At 41.4% G+C, this 21,243-nt stretch overlaps 1 protein-coding gene across 1 annotated transcript in view; it reads right to left on the reverse strand.

Annotated features, from left to right (window-relative positions):
* Positions 1–15,368: 15,368 nt before the first annotated feature.
* cnbd1 (cyclic nucleotide binding domain containing 1) overlaps positions 15,369–21,243 on the reverse strand; it is a gene marked incomplete at both ends in the record, with an annotated part of 50,590 nt that continues 44,715 nt past the window's right edge. Inside the window, 5 exons of the mRNA XM_084151826.1 lie at positions 15,369–15,485; positions 19,240–19,299; positions 19,488–19,555; positions 19,685–19,835; positions 20,152–20,258. Of these exons, the coding sequence (XP_084007952.1) occupies positions 15,369–15,485; positions 19,240–19,299; positions 19,488–19,555; positions 19,685–19,835; positions 20,152–20,258 (503 nt within the window). The remainder of the gene's footprint in view (positions 15,486–19,239; positions 19,300–19,487; positions 19,556–19,684; positions 19,836–20,151; positions 20,259–21,243) is intronic.

The raw sequence follows: 21,243 nt of genomic DNA on the forward strand, positions 1-21,243 counted from the left end.
TATATGTGCTTTCTTGAGCAGGGGGACCTTGCGGGTGCTGCAGGATTTCAGTTTGGAATCTGATTGATTGATTGCTTCTGTGGACAGGTGTCTTTTATGCAGGTAACAAATTGAGATTAGGAGCACTCCCTTTAAGAGTGTGCTCCTAATCTCAGCTCGTTACCTGTTTATAAGACACCTGGGAGCCAGAAATCTTTCTAATTGAGAGGGGGTCAAATACTTATTTCCCTCATTAAAATGCAAATCAATTTATAACATTTTTGACATGCGTTTTTCTGGATTTTTGTTTTGTTATTCTGTCTGTCACTGTTCAAATAAACCTACCATTAAAATGTATTGACTGATCTTTTCTTTGTCAGTGGGCAAACGTACAAAATCAGCAGGGGATCAAATACTTTTTTCCCTATACTGTACATATATGGACAAGCAATGACAGAGCGTCATGGACTAAGATACAGTACAATATTATAGAATAGAATACAGTATATACATATGAGATGAGTACGGCAAGATATGTAAACATTATTAAAGTGACTAGTGTTCCATTTCTTAAAGTGGCCAGTGATTTCTATAGGCAGCAGCAGCCTCTAATGTGCTAGTGATAGCTATTCAACAGTCTGATGACCTTGAGATAGAAGCTGTTTTTCATTCTCTCGGTCCCAGCTTTGATGCACCTGTACTGACCTCGCCTTCTGGATGATAGCGGGGTGAACAGGCAGTGGCTCGGGTGGTTGATGTCCTTGATGATCTTTTTGGCCTTCCTGTGACATCGGGTACTGTAGGTGTCTTGGAGGGCGGGTAGTTTGCCCCCGGTAATGCGTTCGGCAGACCGCACCACCCTCTGGAGAGCCCTGTGGTTGCGGCCGATGCAGTTGCTGTACCAGGCGGTGATACAGCCCGACAGGATGCTCTCAATTGTGCATCTGTAAAAGTTTGTGAGGGTTTTAGGTGCCAAGCCAAATTTATTCAGCCTCCTGAGGTTGAAGAGGCTCTGTTGCGCCTTCTTCACCACACTGTCTGCGTGGGTTGACCATTTCAGTTTGTCAGTGAAGTGTACGCCAAGGAACTTGAAGCTTTCCACCTTCTCCACCCAAAATTATCTCTACCCAAAATTACAACCAAATAATTGCAGCATTACCGCAAAAATGGAAGAGGAAAGTGGAAGGGGGAAAAAGTAAGGAACTTGTCTGTCGGCCCTGCATTAAAGAACATCATTGGTTAAGAAAATTATGGTAAATAAAAAAGTATACCAGTTTCATTTAAGGACCAAAGGATTGACAGCCATCCCATATAGATTGCAAAATAATTGGGAAGAGATTTTTGACGTACCGATTCCATGGCATAGTGTTTATGAACTGATACGCAAAATGACGCCGGATTCAAAACTTAGAATTTTTCAATTTAAATTATTATACAAAATTCTTGCTACCAACATAATGTTATTTATATGGTGGATACAATCTTCCCAGCTTTCTGCGAAGAGACAGGATCATTAGATCATTTGTTTTGGTACTGTCCATTTGTAGCTTGTTTTTGGACACAGGTCCAGGAATGGCTGAAGGATTGCAATATGTACCTGGAGCTAACCCTGCAGATAGCACTACTGGGTGATCTGAAAAGTCATAGTCAATCGATCAATAATATAATAATACTTTTAGCAAAAATGTTTATTTTCAATTTACAATCTGTAGAAACAATTAGAATAGAAGGGTTCAGAACTTTTGTGAAACATCACAGTACAGTTGAAGAATATATGGCAAATAGAAATCCAATATGGATGGTGTTAAGAGATAGATGGGAGGTGTTGAATGGAGCTGAAGGATGAGACTAATAACAACTAATAACAACAAGATAACTAATGTAAAGCATACTGTGTACATAATAAGTATATACAGTGGGGGGGGGGGGGGGGAGTATTTAGTCAGCCACCAATTGTGCAAGTTCTCCCACTTAAAAAGATGAGAGAGGCCTGTAATTTTCATCATAGGTACACGTCAACTATGACAGACAAATTGAGGAAAAAAATTCCAGAAAATCACATTGTAGGATTTTTAATGAATTTATTTGCAAATTATGGTGGAAAATAAGTATTTGGTCACTTACAAACAAGCAAGATTTCTGGCTCTCACAGACCTGTAACTTCTTCTTTAAGAGGCTCCTCTGTCCTCCACCCGTTACCTGTATTAATGGCACCTGTTTGAACTTGTTATCAGTATAAAAGACACCTGTCCACAACCTCAAACAGTCACACTCCAAAATCCACTATGGCCAAGACCAAAGAGCTGTCAAAGGACACCAGAAACAAAATTGTAGACCTGCACCAGGCTGGGAAGACTGAATCTGCAATAGGTAAGCAGCTTGGTTTGAAGAAATCAACTGTGGGAGCAATTATTAGGAAATGGAAGACATACAAGACCACTGATAATCTCCCTCGATCTGGGGCTCCACGCAAGATCTCACCCCGTGGGGTCAAAATGATCACAAGAACGGTGAGCAAAAATCCCAGAACCACACGGGGGGACATAGTGAATGACCTGCAGAGAGCTGGGACCAAAGTAACAAAGCCTACCATCAGTAACACACTACGCCGCCAGGGACTCAAATCCTGCAGTGCCAGACGTGTCCCCCTGCTTAAGCCAGTACATGTCCAGGCCCGTCTGAAGTTTGCTAGAGTGCATTTGGATGATCCAGAAGAGGATTGGGAGAATGTCATATGGTCAGATGAAACCAAAATATAACTTTTTGGTAAAAACTCAACTCGTCGTGTTTGGAGGACAAAGAATGCTGAGTTGCATCCAAAGAACACCGTACCTACTGTGAAGCATGGGGGTGGAAACATCATGCTTTGGGGCTGTTTTTCTGCAAAGGGACCAGGACGACTGATCCATGTAAAGGAAAGAATGAATGGGGCCATGTATCGTGAGATTTTGAGTGAAAACCTCCTTCCATCAGCAAGGGCATTGAAGATGAAACGTGGCTGGGTCTTTCAGCATGACAATGATCCCAAACACACCGCCCGGGCAACGAAGGAGTGGCTTCGTAAGAAGCATTTCAAGGTCCTGGAGTGGCCTAGCCAGTCTCCAGATCTCAACCCCATAGAAAATCTTTGGAGGGAGTTGAAAGTCTGTGTTGCCCAGCAACAGCCCCAAAACATCACTGCTCTAGAGGAGATCTGCATGGAGGAATGGGCCAAAATACCAGCAACAGTGTGTGAAAACCTTGTGAAGACTTACAGAAAACGTTTGACCTGTGTCATTGCCAACAAAGGGTATATAACAAAGTATTGAGAAACTTTTGTTATTGACCAAATACTTATTTTCCACCATAATTTGCAAATAAATTCATTAAAAATCCTACAATGTGATTTTCTGGAGAATTTTTTTTCTCATTTTGTCTGTCATAGTTGACGTGTACCTATGATGAAAATTACATGCCTCTCTCATCTTTTTAAGTGGGAGAACTTGCACAATTGGTGGCTGACTAAAAAATTTTTCCCCACTGTACATTTTGTTCTTCTTTTGTTATTATCTGCTAAGCCATTACAATTATAACTGGCTATACTTATTTCACCACTAACCATAATGAGATACAAGTTCCAAATCTATTTATCATAATATATGTTTGTAAATTTACCAATAAAAAATACCATAGTGATTGAGTGTCCATACCCGTAGCTGTACCATGATATTTGTATTGCTACTGGGTAACCCTCCAATTGTTCTCCACTATTCCCCTTGCTATAGCCCCTCCCCATCCCAAGTTGGGTTGTCATCCCAGTGATCGGCATACCATCCCCGTCCCCCTGGATCCCTAGGCCCCTCGAGAGGCCAGGACCCATCCTTCGAAAACAGCACACAATGCCACCTACAAAACAGAAGCAGGTCAACCGCCAAAAGCATTTCCAATGCTCATGTTATTTATGTTAGTGCAGGGTGAGCTGCACACAGTATACTTCCTACTAGGGCACACCGCCTCAGTGCTAACAGAATAACTCTGGTTCATAGGCACATTATTACTGCATACAATAGCTGTGGGATCAGCAGCGGCATTCAGGGCATTTAGAGGGACATAAATTAGGTTACTTACATTGTGTCTACCAACGCCCCTGGTATAATGTACTTTTGCTTAAGAATTATGACAACTCAGCGACAAAATGGTAGGGATTAACTGAGCTGGGCTTGGGTCATTGATAAGTCATTGTCTCAACGCAGCCTTATAATGCTGTGAAAGGATCCAGGAACATCCTCCTTATAAAACATGCTTTGTTTCCAAAAGGTATTGAAATTGTCAACAAAAGTTACACACATTGAGCTGCAATAATCATGTAGCCAGTTGTGAAGAGAAATAATCCTGCTAAAGCATTCGATGCCACGATTCAGAGAGGGCACAGGGCCAGATATGATGGGTATTTTATTAGTGTCTAGCAGAGAATCAATCAGCTCTTTAACATCCAGTTTCAACTGTTCAGAGCTGGCCTTCATAATGTCATTAAAATCCAGATAGAATACGATAGAATCGATTTCCATGTCCTGGCGTAGAACATTTGGGAGCAGTTTAGTAATGTAATTTACTTGAGCTCCGGGATAGGACATTGTTTTTGCACCAGGAACAGTCACATTTCTTACCATAAAGCTGCCCAAAATCACGGCTGGCAAGAAGGTTGAGGAAATCCGCCCACTCCCACGCTTCACAGGATTCGGAGAACCCTTTAAGGACAGGCGAGAGGTAGGATAACTTGAGCCCGTAGCTCCCGGCGCCAAGTGCAGGCCTCTGACAGATGGAGAAGCCCTGCTCAATCCAGAGCAGGGACTGAAGGTTGCCGACGTTGACTTCGGAATCATAGGGGAAGGAGTAGGCACAGCGGCCGCAGACACAGGTACCCCCAGCGACAAAGGTGCAGGAAGATCAGACTCCAGGGCGGATAAACTATTAGTTGTTTGTATCTGCTCCAGGCCTCTCATTGGGAGTGTAGCCTGCTTTGCGGGAGGCCGCTGTCTTCGGCTTCCACGGTCGTGACATGTGACCATTGTTGAGTAGCATGCTCCTCTTGCTGTGCTCCTTCGACTCCGCTATCAGATGAGGAAGAGAGGCAGGATCTCATGTTAAATACTGTTGAAGTAATATGGCTACAGGTTCATCTGCCTCACCTAAAGCCCATTATTGTGGGAAGCTGCTATAGACCACCAAGTGCTAACAGTCAGTATCTGGATAACGTGTGAAATGCTTGATAATGTATGTGATATCAACAGAGAGGTATATTTTCAGGGTGATTTAAATATTGACTGGCTTTCATCATGCTGCCCACTCAAGAAAATGCTTCAAACTGTAACTAGTGCCTGCAACCTGGTTCCGGTTATCAGTCAACCTACCAGGGTAGTTACAAACAGCACAGGAATGAAATGATGTGATGTATTAATCACATCTTTACTAATGCTGCAGAAACTAGCTTGAAAGCAGTATCCAGATCCATCGGATGTAGTGATCACAATATAGTAGCCATATCTACGAAAACCAAAGTTCCAAAGGCTGGGCCTAATATAGTGCATAGGAGGTCATACAATACGTTTTGTAGTGATTCCTATGTTGTTGATGTAAAGAATATTTGTTGGTCTGTGGTGTGTAATGAGGAGCAACCAGACGCTAAACTTGAGACATTTATGAAATTGCTTATTCCAGTTACTAACAGATTTTAGATTTTAGTCATTTAGCAGATGAACTTATCCAGAGCGACTTACAGTTAGTGAGTGCATACATTTTTTGATACTGGCCCCCCGTGGGAATCGAACCCACAACCCTGGCGTTGCAAGTGCCATGCTCTACCAACATGCACCCACTAAGACAACGACTCTAAAAACGGTTAAATCCCCATGGATTGATGAGGAATTGAACAATTGTATGGTTGGGATGAGGCAAAGGGAATGGCAAATAAGTCTGGCTGCACAACTGAATGGTAAACATATTGCAAATTGAGAAATCATGTGACTAAACTGAATAAAAAGAAGAAGAAACAATAGTATGAAACAAAGATAAATTATATAAAGAAAGATAGTAAAAAGCTCTGGAGCACCTTAAATGAAATGTTGGGTAAAAAAGCAAACTCAGCTACATTATTCATTGAATCAGATGGCTCATTCATCACCAATCCCACTGATATTGCCAATTACTTTAATGATTTTTTCATTGGCAAGATTAGCAAATTTAGGCATGACATGCCAACAACAAACACTGACACTACACATCCAAGTATAACTGATCAAATGATGAAAGACAACCATTGTAATTTCGAATTACGTAAAGTGAGTGTGGAAGAGTTGAAAATGTATTGTTGTCTATCAACAATGACAAGCCACCGGGGTCTGACATCTTGGATGGAAAATTACTGAGGATAATAGCAGACGATATTGCCACTCCTATTTGCCATATCTTCAATTTAAGCCTACTAGAAAGTGTGTGACCTCAGGCCTGGAGGGAAGCAAAAGTCATTCCCACTACCTAAGAATATAAAAGCCCCCTTTACTGGCTCAAATAGCCAACCAATCAGCCTGTTACCAACCCTTAGTAAACTTTTATGTTTGACCAGATACTATGCTATTTTACAGTAAACAAATTGACAACAGACTTTCAGCACGCTTATAAGGAAGGACATTCAACAAGCACAGCAATTACACAAATTACTGATGATTGGCTGAGAGAAATGATGATAAAAAGATTGTGGGGGCTGTTTTGTTTTGTTAAACGTATGTGTTATGGCTTTACACCCCCTGCTATATTGTGGATAAAGAGTTACCTCTCTAACAGAACACAGAGGGTGTTCTTTAATGGAAGCCTCTCCAACATAATCCAGGTAGAATCAGGAATTCCCCAGGGCAGCTGTCTAGGCCCCTTACTTTTTTCAAGCATTACTAACAACATGCCACTGGCTTTGAGTAAAGCCAATGTGTCTATGTATGTGGATGACTCAACACTATACATGTCAGCTACTACAGCGACTGAAATGACTGCAACACTTAACAAAGAGTTGCAGTTTGTTTCAGAATGGGTGGTTAAGGAATAAGTTAGTCCTAAATATTTCAAAAACGAAAAGCATTGTATTTGGGACAAATCATTCACTAAACCCTAAACCTCAACTAAATATTGTACTGCTGCCTTGGCAGCAGCTAATGGGGATCCCTAATAAATACAAAATATAAATACCAATTTTTCCATGTGGTTTCTTCGTTCACAGACTCCATGAAATGATGTCCTCTTCTTAAATATTTTGGTCAAATTAATGATTTTGTGTATGGTTTCCTAAAAATAAGGGCAGCTCAACTTCTCCCCTACTTAGAATCTCCCACCTTAACTGAGGCAAATATAAAACAACCATATTCGCATAATTCACCTTTATGACGCCTGGCAACAAGTGTGGATCCAATTTGTTGCGATTGTTTTCCTACTTCTGGCCCATTCACCTACAAAACATTGTTAAATATGAATTACATTTGTCAAAACTCTGAAATAATGTGCACAGAATTTTAAAGATAAGTGAAGTTAATAATAAAAGTTAGCTAGTTAGCTTTGTAGAACAACAGATTGCAAATATACTAATGTTCATATAAACATTTTGGCACTGTTTCTGTCTTTTGTCATTGATATTCTATGTCTAACAACATTGTCATTTCAAGCATGGATAGACCTACAGCCTGTATGGATAACAACCATTATAAACAGTCTAATATGCTAACTAGCTAACCCACCCACGTTTCAATTTTTTCTATAATTTTCCTCAACATAGAATTAGGTTATTTCATTCTTAAAAGTCTAAGCTGACATATGCAATTGTTTTAAGAAGGTCCTACCATGGATCATTTAGCTATTTGATTTAGAATTTTAGGGCCCCTTTAGGTATCATAGTTTTTTTAAAGAAAATATAGAATTTGGCTTTTACTACTATAACCCATAGAAATACATTGAATAACACATTCATAAATGCAGGGGCACATCTTTGGTTTTAGAAGTGGGGGGGACATATATATTTTTTTTTTATCCAGTCGGATAAACATCCAAACAGCCTACCCGACCGTTCAGAGGTATCCGCATGGTCCTAAAGCACTCAGTTGCCCAGTTTTTTAAAATCACATTCCAATGATAAAACTGGGGGGGGGGCAAAATTGCAATTTCAGTCCCCAGTGAAAGTTGATCCCCTGCATAAATGGCAAAAATTGAAAGTAAAACAATGAATCATAGGAAATAAGGTTTTGAAGTGTCTGTCCTATATCTAGGAGATATAAGAATGCACAGGAAATTCACATATTTAACCCCTTATTTTTGTTGGCACAATTCTACTTCCATACTTCCATTCATTTGTATGGGTTACCTTTAGACGAGTCCCGTGACACTAGTGGAGCAAAATGGAGAACACCATTGTGTTTGTGAGAATATCCCCTTTCTACAGTGGGGTCATATTAGTTTGTAGCCCAAACAGTGTTACCGACTTCAGAAGAGTCCCGTAGGGCTTGTGTGGGTCAAAGAGCGAAACGGAGAACACCATCATGTTCGTGAGATTCTCCCCTTTCTATAGAGGGGTCATATTAGTTTGCCAAACTGTTCGGATGCTACAGGCGTGTTCGTGAGAAGACTGATTTTCGTGATGTCTCTTGGTTTGACAAACAGCGTTGTAGCTCTGCCACTTTCAACCGCAGATGCGGAAGGGCAACATAGGCGGATGCGGTTCCCATGCAAAAAACATTTTACTTAGATTGATGCACCGGTGCGTCAATAGACTCTGTTAATAGTTTTGACAAATGTAATTCAAATTAACAATTGTTTTGCTTGTTTGTGAATGAGCGGAAGGAGGAAAACAATCATGTTCGATCAGGAAGTGGGCGGGGCATCATAAAGTGATTAAGTAAAGTTGTACCTGGTTGACATTGGGATACAGAATCTGCTTAAAGAAAACTCTCTGACTTAGGTCAGAGATATCAAAACACCTCCCCCTCTTCTGATGGAGTGTTTAAAGTTCCCTGAGGTCTAACTTAAGATCCTTCACTGTAATTTCCCCGTAATGACATCATAAATAATTAGTAACCAGACCACTATTCTGGTGATAATTTCTGGAGGGTGTGAGAGAGAGAGAGAGAGAGATATGCATCTTCATGACAGTAGACTGCATCGAGATGACATTTTAACCCATGTGGTGTCCAGGCCAGAGGGGCCCAGAGAAATGAACCATTCTCAACCTTTATATTGTAGATAATGAAAAGAAACGACAATGCAGACAGTCATAAAATCTGTGAGTAAATTCATCCCTGATCTGAATATTAATACAGTAGTTTGTAGCTGGCAACAGTAATGTTAGATACAGTAAATGTTGGTTTATAAAAGACAAGATTGGATAGTAGTGTATATGTGTCAAAGGATGACATAAGCGTCCTGATTCTTTAAAGAAAGAGTGAAACACCTAAGAACTGTCGAGGCAAGGTGTGAGATGTGTCACTGTGCGTAGCGGCACCATAGGCTCCCGTTTGGTTTTGACAACGCTCCTGACAGAATGTAATTTGTTTTATTGTAGTTTTTTTGCCACCTAATCAAGCCGCAACACAAATGGGTTTTCTTTTACCTGACATGTAATCTGCTTGAAATGCTTCTTCTTGACAATGAAGTCTTGTCCTGAGCTGTGCAGTGTAATATAAATGAATAAGGTCCCTTCTATAAGACACAGCAGGAGACAGAAGCATTCCACTGACCACTGCTCTGAGGCTAGTCTGGCTTCCACCTCTAAGAATTAAATGAAAAGTGTTGTTTTTTCATTATATTTTAGGATAATTGCTTAGGGCTGTAATCAGTGGTATGACCATATCTGTCTGCCTGCATAATGTCCAACTCGGCAACGCTAAATTATTGTTGAATATGAATCATCGTAACTCCAAAAAACAATAGTGAAGCAAGTTGTCTAGCTTAGGCATATAGGAATATTTAGGCCAGTTTAAATGCCAAATGTGAGGCCATACAATCTATCATTTGGATCACTGTCTATAATCTAAAACTACTGGAGCTGACAACAGAGGGCCTCTCTCTCTCTCTCTCTCTCTCTCTCTCTCTCTCTCTCTCTCTCTCTCTCTCAAAGCTGACCTTTCTGCTCCGGGATCCAAATGGAGATAGATGTACTGTAGGAGAGGGAATGATGCAGATCAAGCTTTTCTCCGACTCAATTTCACACACGTCTCATTTGCTTAATCCCCTAGAAGCTCTCCACCATCCATCAACAATTGAGACGAAAACAGGTTTCAATGATATGACATCCATTTACTGATTCTATTGTGAAGTCAGAGGAAGAGGAGGAGGAAGGGGGGGGAGGGTGCACATGTTGAGAACTCTCTTTCAGCAAAGTGGTACAGTTTACAGCGGTGTATTAACTGTACCAAAACCAAGACTCTTCAGAGAAGGTTTAACCTCAGACGGTGTGACTGGGAGGACTGGAACCAATGTTTTACAGTGGTTGCATCCCAAATGACACCCTATTCTCTATATAGTGCACTACTTTTGGCCAGAGCCCTATGGGCGCTGGTCAAAAGTAGTGCACTATAAAAGGAAGGGTGTTATTTAGGACGCAGACAGTGTCTCCTGGGCATGGGTACAGACTACAAACTCACCACTACTGGAGGAGGATCAAACTGGAGCGTGGTCTGAAGATACCATAACGTGACATATTACCCTCTGACCACAAAACATTACAGTATTAGGCTACACCAACTAATAGGCACTTTTTCTAAAAGGAACTCTTTACTTTGATGAGGTCATCTCAATTAGGGCTGCACAATTCTGGTAACTCCTAAAATTCCCAGGTTACCAGAAATCCAGGTTGGAAGATTCCTGGAGTAAGGAGGGAATAAGCTGGGAGTCCAGGAACCCTCCAACCGGGATTTCTGGAAAACCTGAAAAATTTGGGAAAGTTACCCCAATTTCCCAACCTTAATCTCTGATGACAACCATCTTTGTTCATATCTGTCAGATTACTCTCATCAAGTTGAATGAGTGATTACCATAGAAGTTGTGAGGAAAGAAATTAAATTGTATTCCATTCAAACACGTTTTTTGTCAATTTTAAGAGCAATCCATACTGAATTACACGTACAACAGACAATAGCGGCTCCTTGGAATTATTTCTGCTTGGACTATGAATTTGTATGCAATCTTTCATCTTTTACATCATAAGAACCAAATTGAAATGTAAATAAAATACATAAAGCACAGCCAAAAATCATATCCATCACTTTCCTTGAAAGTGCTCTAAACCAGAAATGCACTGAAGCATTTGACTCCCGTCTGGAAAGAGTCACCGCACCAAACGGCTGTATTTGTTGGTTTGGACGACTGAACGGGGACTCTGCTTCCTACCATATGGTTCCACTTTCCAACAGAGCCAATGCCCTAAAGGCTACCCACTTTTTTTGTTTTGTACTTTCTTTCTTTCTCAACCGAACGTTCTCGATTTAGAAACAGATTTAATAGAACCCAGGCTGCGTCTCAACTGGCACCATATTCCCTACATAGTGCAATACTTTTAGCCCAGATCCTTATGGGTTATAGGGAATAGGGGGCCATTTGGGATGTAGCCCCAGACTCACTTGACCTCCCCCATCTGGTACAGGCAACAGTTAAGTGTGTGTTCTAACTGCCATTGTTTTTATGTCAACATTTCTTTTTTACAATAGGTGTAAATCGACATGGTAACTGGGAAGGTTTATAGAGCGAAGCACTGTGAAAATCTGCGCTGGATTTACTCACACCAAGGTTCCTGCAGACAAGACAGCCTTCTAACCTTCAGTTAGTTAGAGATCGACAGAGAGAGAGGACCACATGAATACCTGCCTTAGTTGTGTTTATGCAGGAGTATCTCTGTTTACAAATTAAAGATCTAATGCTGACGTTTTTATGTCAATATCAAATCATTTCTGGGTAACTAAAGTACCTTACTCTGATTGTTTTCAATTAAAATGGTCAAAAATAAACAAAAATAGCTTCTTAGCAAAATGCCATTTCTCAAGCAAGAATTTAGCTAGGACTGTCTGGGAGTGGTCTGAGGGGTCTAATTGGAGGAGCCTAATGGGAGGGATGCGTAACCTGAAAACTAGATGTAATTGGCAGAGAGGATAATATTGGTCTATTAACTTATACCGCCTGGTGATGTCACCAGGTGGTCCAAAACCCCAAACCAGCCAAACAAAACCCCCACCCAGCCAGGACATCCAGCCAACTTGACATAACCGTGGGAAGCATTGGAGTCAACATGTGCCAGCATCCCTGTGGAACGCTTTCGACACCTTGATTAATTGATTGAGGTTTAACTAGCTACCTCTTGATCTCTGTCCCAAATGGCAACATATTCCCTATGCACTACTCTATGGGCCCTGGTCAAAAGTAGTGCACTATATAGGAAATAGGGTGCAATTTGGGACGCAACCTCTGTCTGCCGATGTAGGAAACAATGAGAAGGGCATCCTCATTTCCCCTGGGGTTGGTCCTCTGTGACACTGCATTTACAGACAGAGACATAGTAGAGCTAAATAGAAACCAGGAGATATGGAAGAGAGATCCCATTGAGACATGTGAGATGTAGGTTACAGAGAGACACAGACAGACAACACAACACTACATAGCAGACATTAGGCCTGAACATGAGTCATAACCCGCTTCACTTAGTGTTACCTCGTGTTATGAAAGTGTGTGTGTGTGTGGAGGAGAAATGATGTCCACATACAGTATGGAAGATTTCCCTTCAACTAAACAATATCTGACAGTCTCCCATGCACTTATGGTATAACTGGAACCATGACAATTATTAATATGATAAGTGGAACAAGTCTTGACATTACTTTATATAAAACAGGAATGGAAAATTATCAAAATACTTGAAGATCCGATAGCTAGACATAAGATTTGCCATCTAATAACCAGGAAACGTGGATTTCGAAATTCCCAGCTTGTTTGTTGTTGACAAATCAGTTGCTATTTGTTTTGTCTTGCTGTAGAACAACTTGAGCGGTTTTTCCTACTTGGGGACACACAGTAGAGAGAGCCATGATAGATTATGCCCCCGACTTCAGGGGTTAGAGTTCATTGAAGAAGACAAACTCTGTGCCAGGATAATTGGCTGTGTTTATCTATTACGGTTTCCTTTCTCAGAGTAGAGAAACAATGGTTGATGTCAATGGGTGCAGATTCACTGACGCAGCCAGGCAGACAACTCCCATACATTATGTGTAATGTGTATATCCTTGGGAAGCGTTCCAGCCTCCCTACTGTTTAACAAACAATAAATTAACAGGTCAGCAGCAGCTATGATGATGACAGGCCCAAGACAGTGGTTGTCTCCCAAATGGCACCCTATTCCCTAGTACAATACATTTGACCAGGGCAATAGGGCTCTAGTTAAAAGTAGTGCTCTATATAGGGAATAGGGTGCCATATGGGTCTATCCCATGTTCCATATAAGCTACACTGTGTTTATTATAACATGTTGTATGAAATCACAGGGGACATAAATGCCTAGTGTAATTTAACAAGATATGCACCAGTCATTTCTTGAATAATCATCTGATCTGACCAATCAATTATCTGACCAGTATACTGTTATTTTACAGATAAGAGAAGGCTAAATGAAAAATACACAATGTGTGGCTATTCATATTTTTCTATATAAATGTGGTGAAATGCCCTCGAGTCCAGTGAAGTGTTGTGCGATAGCATGTCCTGTTGTGAGGTCATGGGAAGTGAATGTGATATTTCAGGCTTCATCACCTCGTTTCCTAGTAACACCCCCTACGGTGACTGTGTCACACCACACCTAGTGACACCTCTCCTCTCGCCTTGGAGACACATGCAACACCTCTCCTCTAGCCTTGGACTACGTTCTCACGGGGCCTTGTCCAAACAAAGGAAACAGCTTTGTCATTTCCCCCTGCACCTTGAGGGCAAACATCTCACCTCACCAACCTAACCTCCCAAACATTGTATTGAAAGCAGCTCTTGGACTGTGTGAAATGATTGTGTGCACGCACGCGTGTGGACAAAACCATTTGAAAGCATAATTAATCTTACTTGTGTCAATGTTAAGGGTTAAGAGCCTCACTCATTTTGGAAATTAGCTATTTGTTTGAGTTTCTGAAATCTCTGCTAACATGAAGGAACACTTTTGGCGGGGATAAAGGTGAAGATTAACCAATGAATAGTGCACAAATTCTTAAATGTAATTCTATTCAGGTAAAATTTCCATAACACACACAAAAACATTTAATCAAATTAGGCTTATGCAGACGAGGAGATGCTACAATAGTTGCTACAATAAAACCATGTAATTTACCACCGCTCGTTTCAAGCCCATTCTCATTTCAAATCATTCTCCAGACTGAGGGACAATTTCAGTAGGTCATTTCAGTACAGAACTGTCATCTGAAGAGAAAACAAAAATATATACAAAGAAGCAATAAAGAGCTATTTTCCTTCGGGAATGTGAAACAAAATAGTCTCTGTCGAGGTCAGTTACGGTCTCTCAAATCTAAACAAACACCATGTATTTTAAGGTCTGGTTTCTGTTTCCATACTGATTCTAGCAATCTAAAAAGTATTATGTCTCGACCCAAATATTTAGACATAAAACAAATTATACGGTCAAATGTCATTTCAGTTTCTCTATGATACGGTTCAGTATTTTCTCTTTCATATATAATTGTTTCTGTTCTCTACAGTATTCACAGTTTCTGTGCACCAAGGTGTTGTGTTGGGCTCTGTTGGGCTCTGTATGTCGTTGAAAGACTTGTTGCCTGTCCTCCCAACACAGTTTCACACAAGCATAAGATCCAATGAGGCTGTGTTGTTTTGGCCTGTGTTGGGGGTTTATGGTTATGGTGGGTTGTTTTGGGCTGGGTCAGGCTCTGTATTTGCACACATAGGACATGTCTGATTACGTTATACTAAGTGGGTGAAAGACAACATGATGTGTCACTGTCCTCAGAGTTCCTCTGGCCCTGGCAGTAATGCAGTGAAAGCTGCTAGCTGATTGACAATAATTGCCTCTTATTTGAAAGACTTTGAGTGAGAGTGGAAGCTGGGGAGAATAACAGTTTATTTTCTATGATGCTATATTAGTGTACATCTGGAGAGGTCACTGTACGTTGAGTCCAAAGATACAGGCAGAGAATGAACGTCTGTGGTGCATATTGGAGGGTGTGGTGTCAGAAGTTGGATTGGAGCATGGGACTGGAGTCATACTTTTAAACAGCAAATTAGGGTTTGGCAATGTCAGTTCCTGTGTTTTCTTATGTTGTTGTAACATCTGGAGTCAAAGCAGGCAGTATACGCTGGGGGGTTGTGTGTGTGTTGTGTTGTGTTTATTGGATGGGGTTGCTCTTGTCCACAGATCTTCTCCCACCTCCCCTACTGAAGGTCCACTTCCCGTTCCCCTGCTGGATCCCGTTGTAGAGCAGGGCATCAGACAACACTCTCTTCTGTGGAGGAAATAAGAGACAAAACATGACATTAAAATACACACTTATGATGAGCAATACAGTATTTCACACTGTATAGCAGTACAGAGGCGTCATGCTCATCAGGGGCACGTGCCCCCTCAGATTTGTCCTGTAAAAAATAAATATTATAATTATACAATTGTAATTACACATTTGTTTTCCCTCTGTAATACTACTAACGACTTAGCAATTTTAGGAAGTTGGCTTTAGCTAGCCCAGATAGGTTCCCAATCTCCCAACCTCATAACTATCTACCAAGAAGCCATTTCAGGTTATCAATCAAGTTATAGTAGCTAGCTTGTCTATCTTAGCTGGGATGCCTGCTGGCAAGGTTGCTAGACTTTAGAAAAGCAAGCAATAACTAAATGTACAAATAAGACTAACATTCCTTTCAATCTTTTACCCAGATGTGAGCAGAGAAGCATATTTTGTTTCTTTAAAGAAATAACCACCAGTCAGGAGGATACAGACAGCTCAAGAGGTATGCTTACATATGCAGAAAAACATATTTTTTACATAAAATTAAGCATAATGATTATGGCTGTAGATTGCAGGAAAAGGCTATTTCAGGTGTTTGAAAAATGCGAAATTCTCCAACTTAAGGACGGGGGGCATAGCGCCCATACGGACCACCCCTCATCTATCCTCACATACTTTGTACCTCCTCAGATTGTTTAGGTGCATGACGCCCCTGGCAGTATATCACACTGTATGCCCAGTGCTAAAGATCAAAAGCACCAATCAATGGAGCGTTATTACATTGGTCTATGGCATCCCACACAACATGGAGCTGATTATAGGAAACAGATAACCAATCATACATTGTGTGAGGGTGAGATATAGACGTCTAAACAGATATGTGTGAGCAGACAAATCACAGATCAATAGCAATTTTGTTCATGAACACAAATGTCCAAAGGGCCATCACGTTTAAAGTTTGCAATGATTAAAGTGAATGCATTCTGTCTGTTGATTAATTTAGTCTTTCTGACGCCTTTTCCCCCGCTCGACACGCACACACGCTTTCCCACTATATCATCATGTATTTGTTAGGATTTCTTTATTTTGTGTGGATTGAGTAATATTTTGAGGGACTCAAAACCTTTAATAATAAAATGTAATTGGCACATTCTGAAAGGAAAAGCTGATTAACATTTTGTCGTTGTCTGGTGAAATTACAAAGTAATTAATTTTTGGAATGATTCGTCCATATTCTCAAGGGCATGACACTTGCAATCATGGTAGTGTCCCATAAGACTGTTTAGCGATCTGAGCTAAAAACTGGGCATTAGCTCAGGGAGCTAATGGAAGTCTTCAGGTCTCAAGCAAGGTTACTCATCAAGTGAGCATTGTTCACTGAACTACCTCTGTTACCTAGGAGTACAGTGTGTTTCAGGTGCTGTCTGTTTCTGACTCGGGGAGCTAATTCAAGTCTTTAGGTCTCAGACAAGGTTACACAAGTAAGGAGTAAGAGTCACTGTGTCTGTTTGTGTTTCCTTTCTCACCACACCCACATTCATGCAGATGTCTATAGTACCAGTGACCTGAGTCTAAATAAACCAGCAAGACACAGAACCTCTTCTCCAACCCATGTTTATAACTCACCGCCTGACTTCAACTCCACCTCCCAAAATTACACACACTCAGCCTAGATTACTGAGCATAACATATGAATTACACATCATTTATAGGTGATTCACCCTTGTCCCAATACCTTGGAAACTCCTAACTCCTAAATCTATTTAAAAGGATAAAAGAGTTCCGATATTTGGCCAAAAAAGGGTTGTTGCGTCAGAAACGTGAACAATCACAGTGCTATTTATCAGTCACTCTGGGTTCTCCATATGAGATCACAAACAAACAAACAAATCTGTCCTAATTCTGGAGCTGAAAAATAAAGCCTGACGTGTCACCGCAATCAAACAGCCATAATAACTGCCTGTATCCATCAAAGAGCGGCTAGACATGTAAACAGTTGTTTTTCCAGCTCTGTGCTCCTGCTACTGATCGTAAATGATCTAACACCATTCAGCAATGGTAGAGAGTAAATGCCATCAGATGTAGCAAGAATGAAAAGCTTTCAATAGACACATATCCTTCAATTCTGTTTTGGTTTATTCAGTGTCCATTTGACTGTGTAATTATGATAAACAAGTATAAAATACAAGCAATCACTGACACTAGAGCTTTAAATGTATTTTAAAGGTTAAATGGCATGAACCACAGGAAGGTTCAAAAGGCATTTAACATGAGAAGGAGATGGATCTGGCTCCATGCAGAGAGAGGGGCTGCATTAACCTGATAGTGTTGTATAGATAACTCCCATGGACATTGGAAATACAGCACAAACAGATCTGGGATCAGGAAAAGGCTGCATATAAGCGAGAAGCTACAGTGGTGCTACAGTATCGAAGGCCTCACTGTAGAACAACAGGCCGATTCATACCAGTGCAGAACAGCTGACCATGTATTGTACAACAACTTGCTGTTTGACACAACTAGCTACACTTGTCTGTTTTAGCCTTTATGTGTTATCTAGGATGACAACACTCAACACCCTGCTCCCACTGAGCTCTATGTCACTATCAGAACAATGTTCATGACAGCTGATTGTTACGGTAACGATTTGCTTTGTGAGCCTTTCATCAGTCAAGATCCTCCTCTCTCATTGGCTGCAGGACACTGCATGTCGGTTCCTACCACACCCCAAAAGGCCGGGGCTCCCAGGCTCCTGTTCGTTCAGCCGAGAAAGCTTGGCAGTGAGACCCAGACCCAGACCACACACACTAAACCAACCCATGACAGAGGTAGACAGCTGGGCCTGATGATCACTTTAGCCTCCTGACAGATAAACTGTATAGTGTTTCTGACAAAACGCACAAAGTGACCCATTCTATTGGCCTACAAGCCCAGAGCTACATGGGAAGGGTCTGAAAGGTTATATTCCTGTGAAACAAGCAGCCAGAGAAAGGGAGGTCGGCCGGCCGGCCTGTCCGTCTGTCTTTATTACGTGGGAGATACACAAGCTGTAGCTGCAGAAAGGTACCTCAGAGAGGATTGCACTGGACCGGTTAGCCAGTTAGCCAGCGTCCATAATGAATTTCCTTCCAAGTAGGGATTTTGCCATGGCAATAACAGAGCAGAGCTACACAGTGGTGTAATCGTCTATGGGAAACTGGCACACACAATGCACGCATACCCGCACACACAAGCGAACATGCGCAAATATACACACACACACACACACACACACACTGTTGATTGAGAACAAAGGCAGACATTGGGACTCAGGCCTGGGAATTAGTTAGGGCTGGCTGCATGGTTGCTGATTCTCAGAAGAAACGTTGTGTTTGTGTTCTGTGTTTGGACAAGGCACAGGGATTATAACTTTACTGTGCGGGGTATTCCATAAGAGCCTAAAACAGAGAGAGACCCTTTTGACACTACTGAGCCGAACCGTACTGTGCTGGGTATTCCATAAGAGCATAAAACAGAGAGAGACCCTTTTCACACTACTGAGCCGAACCGTACTGTGCTGGCTTGTTATTTTCCATTCACATTGTCCTTCACAGCACGGTTCCAGAAACTATGGTGGATGCATAATCAGGCCAGTGAAGTTGTACAGCTCTGTAATTTGAAAAGGCTCAGTAGAGTGAAAAGGCACATTAGTGAGAAAGGGAAAGAAAGTACTGTAACAATATTATTTACTGACGTACTATACTATACACTACACCTTTATGTGGTCCCACTCCTTGTGCCGCTCTTGTCTGATGTACTCCTTGTTAATCTCTTCCTGGAATAAGACAGGGACACGTCATACAGAACCAATTGGTCAACAGTATTCTAGATGAATACAATAGAATATTATTCACTGTTTGAACCAGTGCTTTTCCAGTTGTTCTATAACACAATAGTATCAGGGTAAAGGGAAAGGGTGAATACTGTAAGGTTAATATGTTGGACAAAATGACTGTGCAGTACCTGACTCAACTTCCCGTAAGTCGGCTGTGCTGTTTGTAACATCAGTGCCGATGTCACCGAATCAAGTCCTAAGCAAAATATGAACATAACTCACATTAACGCACAGTAATCAACTCAGTTTTTATTTCCTTTCAAACATCCAACAGTTTAGGAGATTGTATAGGCTACCAGATATGATAGAAGATCATGTGACTAACCTTTCAGAGCATCTGGTTGGATGATCCCTACTTGCACCTCTGTCGCCGTGACGATGCTGCAGGGGGAGGGCTGGTCAAGCAGGATGCTCACCTCACCGAACGATTCCATTGGTCCGAGCTTCCCCACGACAACAAACTTTATCCTGCTGCCCTGGAAACCAACAACCAATGGGGGAAAAATAGCCAAGGCCCAATCATTATTACAAATGACATGTTCCTGGAATTGATATTCCTATTTCCCAGTATAAAATGTAATACAATTATGGTAATCAGTCTTAACCATGTAATTAATATTCAAATCAAGTCCTGCTCCCTCACTCCTTGATTTAGATGAAGTGGTTTTTAATCTAACAGGGAACATGCAGCAGCCTGGAGGAAGGCCTACTGTTACAGTGTGGTGTGTGTGCGTGTGTGTGTGTGTGTTTGTGTGTATGTGTGTGTGTGTGTGTGTGTGTACAGACTGACACCTTCTCCTGCGGGGTCCTCATCAGTGAGTTAATGTCCTGGAGGATGTTACACTCCCCCTCTCGGATGTAGGCCACAAAGTGACACACCTTACCTTCCTTCACCAGCACTACAGAAAGAAGAGTGAAGGAAAGAGAGAAGGAAAGAGAGGAGGAAAGAGAGGAGGAAAGAGAGAAGGAAAGAGAGGAGAAAGAGAGAAGGAAAGAGAAGAGGAAAGAAAGGAGGAAAGAGAGAAGGAAAGATGAGAAAGAGAGGAGGCTGGATGAACCAGCATACAGTAAGTGAGAAGTATGGGTAGGTGTGTGTAACAGAGACTTTGTAAGTATGTTCTGTACTCAAATCAAAATGTTATTCGTCACATTATTTGTAAACAACTGGTGTAGACTAACGGTGAAATGTTACATACCGCCCATCCCAGCAATGCAGAGAGAAAAATTTATAAATTATAGAAAAATTATAACATGAGGAATAAATACACACTGAGTAACGATAACTTGGCTATATATACGGGGTAAGTACCAAGTTGATGTGCAGTGGTATAAGGTAATTAAGGTGGATAAATAGCGTATGTGAGGAGTCAAAATAGTTAGCGCAAAAAGGGTCAATGCAGATAGTCCGGGTAGCTATTTGGTTAACTATTTAACAAACTATTTAGCATTATTATGGCTTGGGAGTAGAAGCTGTTCAGAGTCCTGCCACCCATCATAGACTGTTCTCTCTGCTACCGCACGGCAATTGGTAGCAGAGAGAACAGTCTATGACATACTGGGCCGTACGCACTATCCTCTGTAGCGCCTTGCAGTCAGATGCCAAGCAGTTGCCATACCAAGAGGTGATACAGCCGGTCAAGATGCTCTCAATGGTGCAGCTGTAGAACTTTTTGAGGGCCCATGTCGAATCTTTTCAGCCTCCTGAGGGAGAAGAGGCATTGTCGTACCTTTTCACGACTGTGTTGGTGTGTGTGAACCATGATAATTCCTTAGTGATGGGGACCCGAGGAATTTTAAGCTCTCGACCCTCTCCACTACAGCCCCGTCGATGTGGATGGGGGCGTGCTCGGCCCTCCATTTCTTGTAGTCCACGATCAACTCTTT

This window comes from Coregonus lavaretus (genome assembly GCF_964263955.1).
Source record: "Coregonus lavaretus genome assembly, chromosome: 34".
NCBI lineage: Eukaryota > Metazoa > Chordata > Actinopteri > Salmoniformes > Salmonidae > Coregonus > Coregonus lavaretus.